A 7,570-nucleotide genomic window follows, 5' to 3' on the forward strand; every position below is an offset into this window, starting at 1 on the left:
TACATAGGTATAAAGTACCCCCCCACACACAAAATATTGGATTATAAAGGGGGAAAGAATAACTTCATAGTGGGGAAGCATCTTAATCAAATGCTCAGAGTTAAACATCACTAGTAATGGGACAAATAAAAGTCATGTGCTATCTGATAGCAAATAATGAAAAGAACGTAGCATCATTTCTGTGACTTCCTGCCAAAGATGCTTAACTTGAATCTAATCATGAGGAAACATCAAACAAACCTTAAGTGAAGGATGTTCCACAAAGTAGCTGACGGTAATCTTCAAAAGTGTCCAAGTCATGAAAAATCAAGGAAATACTGAACATCTGTTGCTAATTGGCTGAGACTAAAGAGTCACAACTGAAGGCAATATATGATTCTGAGCTGTATCCTTTTACTGTAAAGGATGCTATTTGGGACAATGATGAAACCTGAAAGGAGTTTGATGGTTAGATGATAGTGATAAATCAATATTAATTTCCTGACTTAGATGCTCTTCCTGTGAGTGTATAGGAGAATGTCCTTGCTTGCAGGAAAAACACACTGAAGTATGCAGGGGTGATAATGAAGTATCAGAACAGCAACTGCTTCAAGTGATTGGAGAGAAAAAAGTTTGTACTGTACTTGCAACTTTTCTGTACATTTGAGATTGTTCCAAAATTAAATAGAAAATGTTAAAAATGAAAATGAAAACTGGTAATAGTTATAATCATGAATGGATCAGTGACATGATACATTAATAAATTATTTTTTCCTTAAAAACTTTTTAAATTCTAAAGAGAGATTTTTAAGTAAATAGATGTCATGGCTATAGAAGAGATTGAGGGTAAGGGATAAGACTTTGAGGCTTTGAAAGTAAAGGATTCCAGGGATCATTTTTGCTCTTTACTGCCCCTGTCCCACAAAGTGTATCTCCTTTAATGGGGACCCAAACACCTCCAAGAATTCTCAGGTACTCCATGACAGCTACCTTATTTGATTATAACCTTTGAGAAATATATATTTATTTTAAGGCAATTCCACTCTGAAATAATATTATTTCCAGGTATCTTCTAGTACTAAAATGATCTCACTTATTTAGGTTACATGAGTGAGGTATATAACAATAACTATTTTAGATAAAGTTAGCCCCTCAAGTATTTTTATTTTATTTTTTTTAAAAGATTTATTTATATATTTGAGAGAGAGAGTACATGCGAGCACAGGTTGGGGGGGGCAGAGGCAGAGGGACAGAGAATCTCAAGCAAAATCTGCACTGAGCCCACTACCCCAAGATCAATCCCATGACCCCAAGATCAGGACCTAAGCCAAAATCAGGAGTAGGATGCTTAACCGACTGCATCACCAAGTGTTTTAGAATGTTTATTATTTTTAGAATGTTTATCACTTTACATTTCTGCTGCCAATTGTCATTAGTATTTTACCTTCTCATTCTGAAAACTATATTTCAATTCTGAGATAATTCAGTTTGCTATATACTTGCTCATTTGTTTATAAGATTAGAAATACAATTTCCAGGTTAGAAACTCTCCTTCATCTGTCTTCCCTTCTTAGTTAATGATGTCATTATCCAACTCTTCACTTAAGCTAGAAATATGGGCATCACATTCACTTCTCCCTCCACCTCCCCTAACACACACACACACAAACACACACACACACACACCTACACCTGATTGGCCTTAAGTTACGTTGCTTTTCTTGAAACATCTCTGCCTCAAAACATTTCTGAAAAGCCTTCATAATAACATTGACAATGGTAATAAATTCTAGCGAACAGTTTAATGTTTACTGTGTATCAGGCACTATTCCAAGGGCTTCACAAATTATCTCATTTAATTATCAATTAGGTACTATAATTATCCACATTTTATTATAGAGGAAAGTGAGCACAAAGAGGCTAAGTTACATGCCTAAGGTCACACAGCTAAAAAGAGAAGGTCCTGGAATTTGAACCCAGGTAGTTTGATGCGAGAGTTGGGCTCTTACCCATTCTCAGGCCTGGTCAATCTCACCCAAACAGATTTGGGCCCTTTTCCGCTTTCATAAACTCTTGTACATATATCTTTATTATATTCTTATATTTTGTATTTATATATTGGTGTTCCTCAAAGACTAAGAATTTTATTATTTATGTTTTCAAAAGGAGAGAGAGAGGAACCTGGCTGGCTCAGTCAGTAGAGCATGCAACTCTTGATCTCAGAGTTGAGTTCAAGCCCCACATTGGGTGGAGAGACTACTTAAAAAAAAATAAAACTTGAAAAAAAAACAGTAGAGAGAATAATGAATCCACATTATTTTATCTTTATTCATTAGATATAATAAATTTGCATATACCCATCACTCCAATCCAAAACTTAACATTTTGCAACACTTGCCCTAATTTTCTGTTTTCTTATTTTCCTGAAGTATTGTAAGCAAAACACAGACATCTTGAAATTTTACCTATAAATACTAAAGTAGAATCTTTTCTACAAGGTTTTTTTTTTTTTTTTTTTTTTTTTTACAGAACCATAAGCACAGTGTCTCACTTAACAAAGTTAATTACTATCTTCTTAGCCATCAGTTTCTTGAAGACAGAAACCATTTCAGCTCCTGGCTACCTAGCGTACCCTTGATGTATGCTGGAGTTTAACAAATGTTGTGATTCAAAAGGTTGTTTGTTGTTTGTTTTAGTTAATAAGAACCATAACATTCATGCTCCAGAAACAGTGTTATAAGTAACAATCAGGTCTTCAGGTTAACCAACAACTCTCATTTAATTTGCAATGATTAGATTAAGTGGCACTAAAGTGTAGGCCTAAATCCAAAACTGTTTCATCTTTGAATATTATGTGTGGGGATAGCCTGAGTCTAATTTAGGCTAGCTCAGAGCTTTCTTGTTTCCACTGTCAATCTGGGGAGAACAGAAGGACAAGGACTAGACTGAGTGGGAGTATTCATTGGTAAAGATTTCCTAGAAGGAAATATGACAGCTTCCCCCCAAAATAATATACTCTTCAAAGAAATTTTTCACGGAAATACTCCTGCATATACGCTAAAATGTATGTACGGGGTATTCGCTGCCAAAATATTTATTGTAGTTTAAAAAGTTGGAGACGGAGACTGCTGAGCCCCTGTCCGTCCGCCACCACCCACTCCAGACACAGAACTTCCAGTCACGGATAAAAATGAGCTGATGCAGAAGGCCAGACTGGCCAAGCAGGCTGAGCGATATGATGACATGGCAGCCTGCAGGAAGTCCGTAACTGAGCAAGGAGCTGAATTATCCAATGAGGAGAGGAATCTTCTCTCAGTTGCTTATAAAAATATTGTAGGAGCTCGTAGGTCATCTTGGAGGGTCGTCTCAAGTATTGAGCAAAAGACGGAAGGTGCTGAGAAAAAACAGCAGATGGCTCGAGAATACAGAGAGAAAATTGAGACTGAGCTAAGAGATCTCTGCAATGATGTACTGTCTCTCTTGAAAAGGTCTTTGATCCCCAGTGCTTCACAAGCAGAGAGCAAAGTCTTCTATTTGAAAATGAGAGGAGACTACCACTGTTACTTGGCCAAAGTTGCTGCTGGTGATGACAAGAAAGGGATTGTGGATCAGTCACAACAAGCATACCAAGAAGCTTTTGAAATCAGCAAAAAGGAAATGCAACCAACACATCCTATGAGATTGGGTCTGGCCCTTAACTTCTCTGTTTTCTATTACGAAATTCTGAACTCACCGGAGAAAGCCTGCTCTCTTGCAAAGACAGCTTTTGATGAAGCCATTGCTGAACTTGATACATTAAGTGAAAAGTCAAAGACAGCACACTAATAATGCAATTACTGAGAGACAACTTGACATTGTGGATATCGGACACCCAAAGAGACGAAGCTGAAGCAGGAGAAGGAGGGGAAAATTAACCGGCCTTCCAACTTTTGTCTGCCTCATTCTAAAATTTACACAGTAGACCATTTGTCATTCATGCTGTCCCACAAATCATTTTTTGTTTACGATTTATGACAGGTTATGTTACTTCTATTTGAATTTCTATATTTCCCATATGGTTTTTATGTTCAATATTAGGCGAGTAGAGCCAGTTAACATTTAGGGAGTTGTCTGTTTTCATCTTGAGGTGGCCAATATGGGGATGTGGAATTTTTATACTAGTTATAAATGTTTGGCATAGTCCTTTTTGTACATTGTGGCTTCACAAGGGCCAGTGTTAAAACTGCTTCCATGTCTAAGCAAAGAAAACTGCCTACATATTGTTTTTTCCTGGTGGGGAATAAAAGGGATAATTGGTTCCAGATACAGGTGTAGTTATTGTGGGTACTTTAAAGTTTGGAACACTTACAAGGCTGTAGTAGAAATGGGTATCCTGTAGATATTACATGTGAACCATGAGTATCTGTGGAATACTCTTTCTCAATGTGCACACCTTTGACTACAGTTGCAGAAGTGTTCCTTTAGTTGTGACCCAGTTTACTCTGGATAAGGGCAGAAATGGTTCACATTCCATTATTTGTAAAGTTACCTGCTGTTTGCTGTCATTATTTTTGCTACACTCCTTTTATTTGTATTTAAATGTTTTAGGCAACCTAAGAACAAATGTACAAGTAAAGATGCAGTAAAAAGGAATTGCTTGATATCCATTACTTTATGGATAAAGTATCCATCCCTTCTCACTTTATCCGTTACTTTATCAAGCATAGCAGCAAAACAAAAATTCCATGTATTTAACTTTTTTTGTTGTTGTTTTGGTTTGGTTTTTTGCTTTTGTGATTTTTTTTTGATACTTGCCTAACATGCATGTGCTGTAAAAATAGTGAACAAGGAAATAACTTGAGATGATGGCTAGCTTTGTTTAATGTCTTATGAAATTTTCATGAACAATCCAAGCATAATTGTTAAGAACACGTGTATTAAGTTCATGTAAGTGGAATAAAAGTTTTATGAATGGAAAAAAAAGTTGGAGACAACCCTAAGTGCCCATTATCAGAGATATAATTCAATAAATTATGGTTCATCCACCTGATGCAGTGTCAAGCAGCTATTGAAGGGTGAGGTAGAGCTATAGGTACTGATACAGTGTCATGTTCATGTAGAGAAGACCCACTGTAGAGCAACATATATGTCTGACTCCATGTGGATAAAAATGTGTGTGCACATCTGCCTATGATATCAAGCACTTCAAAAAAGGTAGGAAGGAGAAGCATAAACTGTTGGTAATGGTAGCAAATACTAGGTTGGGAAGTATATGGGGAAGAATTGAAGGAGATAATCATATCTTGCTCTATGTACTGTTATATTGAATGAATCTTTTATTTTTATTTTTTTAAAGATTTTATTTGAGAGTGAGTGAGAGAGAGAGCATGAGCTGGGGGTGTGGAGGGGCAGAGGGAAAAGCAGACTCTCTGCTGAGCAGGGAGCCCAATGAGGGGCTTGATCCCAGGACTCTGGGATCATAACTTGAGCTGAAGGCAGATGCTTAATTGACTGAGCCACCCAGGCACCCCTTGAATGAATCCTTTAAAAATAAAAATACGGGACACCTGGGTGGCTCAGCGGTTGAGCGTCTACCTTTGGCTTAGGGTGTGATCCCGGAGTCCTAGGATCGAGTCCTACATCAGGCTTCCTGCATTGAGCCTGCTTCTCCCTCTGCCTATGTCTTTGCCTCTTTCTCTGGGTCTCCCATGAAAAAAAATAAATAAAATCTTTAAAAAATTTTTAAAAATAAAAATACATTTTTTTCAGGTGATTTCATATGAAAAATTTAAAATCAAGGGCATGAGCTCAGCAGGGAGTCTGCTTGAGATTATTTCTCCCTCTGCCCCCCCTTCTCTCTTTCTCAAATAAATAGAATAAGTAAATCTTTAAAAAATAGAGTGTGATATGTGCAAGGCACTATACTGAAAATAATTTTAACTGAATTCAAAATGTAAAAATAAGAAACTATACTCGAGATTTGAGAAAAACAAAGGCTGAGATGTTTTTTAAATGTTATAAATTAAGTGAGCTTATTCAGCTAGCATTTATTTAATATCTCTTGTGTGATGGGCACTGTAATGGGAGAGAGAGAAATGTGTATGAAACCTCTCAAGTCTCCTGATTCTGGAAAAGATACTATGTGTCTCAAATAACAGTGGCAGATGGGGCCTTAGGAATGACAAAGTGCCAGAGCTGTGAACTGTTCAAGATAACTCAGGAGTTCTAAACTCAGATTTTTCATTTTAATTTAATTTTTAATTTTTCTTATTTAAGCAGAGTTGATATAATGTTATATTAGTTTCCATGCACATTAAGCTCTGATTTTTTACTTATTTATTTATTCAATAAGCTCAGTTTTTTTTAAGGTTTTATTTATTTATTCATGAGATAGAGAGAAAGAGAGAGAGAGAGGCAGAGACATAGGCAGAGGGAGAAGCAGGCTCCATGCAGGGAGCCTGATGAGGGACTTGATCCCTGGACTCCAGGATCACACCCTGAGCAGAAGGCAGACTCCTAACCACTGAGCCACCCAGGCGTCTCAAGCTCCAATTTTTAAAACAAATTCCCTTCTCATTAAATTTTAGTTACAGAATGTCAAAATGTCTTCTAATATGTGGATTACATTGGGTGATACATAGTTTATAAAAAAAACTTAGCACATTAAACAACCGTAAACCTACAGCATTTGCATTGCCTGTCCAGTTTACAAATGTCACCTCTTTCTAGTACCACGCATCCATCCACCTATCCATTTGTTCACTTGTTCAACAAATATTTTATTGAGTGTCCACTTTGTCACAGTTCTAGGAGATGCTGAAGGTGTAAGAGCAAAAAATTATTTTATTTCCAAAAACACGTTTTAATGTTTAAAAAAATACAGTCTCAAATAGAACATATAATTCCTATGCAAAAGTAAAGGACAAATGTCATTAAAGCTTTGCTTATTGCATTTCACAGACCATGAGCATAATAATTGTATGGTTGATTTGTAAAACTCTGCTAAAACACCTAAGACATTGAGCATTTTACCTGATGTTAATGATTTGGGACTTAATTGAAATACACAATTAGAAAATAAACTGTTAGCAAAACCTCAGTGGATTTACTAATTAGTAAAACAAAATATAAACCTCTCAATTTTTTACTTCATCTTGTACATATAGATGTTTAAAATGTAGACTATCGAATTTTATGATTCATAGACTCTTCAATGTCAATGTGTCAGGCTTTTTATTTCTGATATCAAAATAAGTATTAAAAGATACTGAGAATAGGGGCACCTGGGTGGTTAAGTTAGGTGTCTGACTCTTGATTTCAGCTCAGGTTGTGATTTCAGGGTTGTGAGATCAAGCCTGGCTTTGGGGTCTGTGCTGGGCATGGAACCTAAGATTCTCTCTCTCCGGCTTCCTCTGCCCCTCCTCCCACCCCCTTTGCACTCCCTCTCTCTCCCCCCCAACAAAAAGATTGAGGATATATCCATGTTTTTACAACATTTTTCTTCATTTATCAGTACCCTTTGATGTTTATACAATGAAATCATTGATGAACATGTTATGGTGGCCATCAATTGATAAAGTCAGTAGAACAGGGAATTTAGAGACAGAAAATT

At 36.5% G+C, this 7,570-nt stretch overlaps 1 protein-coding gene across 1 annotated transcript; it reads left to right on the forward strand.

The window, feature by feature from the left end:
• The first annotated feature begins 3,051 nt into the window (after positions 1-3,051).
• Positions 3,052-3,955, forward strand: LOC112665948 (14-3-3 protein zeta/delta-like). The gene has a single exon (XM_049098152.1). It carries the CDS (start codon positions 3,178-3,180, stop codon positions 3,802-3,804), a length of 627 nt encoding a protein of 208 aa, XP_048954109.1. The 5' UTR covers positions 3,052-3,177; the 3' UTR covers positions 3,805-3,955.
• The last annotated feature ends 3,615 nt before the right edge of the window (positions 3,956-7,570 follow it).

The sequence above is a fragment of the Canis lupus genome, chromosome 20 (genome assembly GCF_003254725.2).
Source record: "Canis lupus dingo isolate Sandy chromosome 20, ASM325472v2, whole genome shotgun sequence".
NCBI lineage: Eukaryota > Metazoa > Chordata > Mammalia > Carnivora > Canidae > Canis > Canis lupus.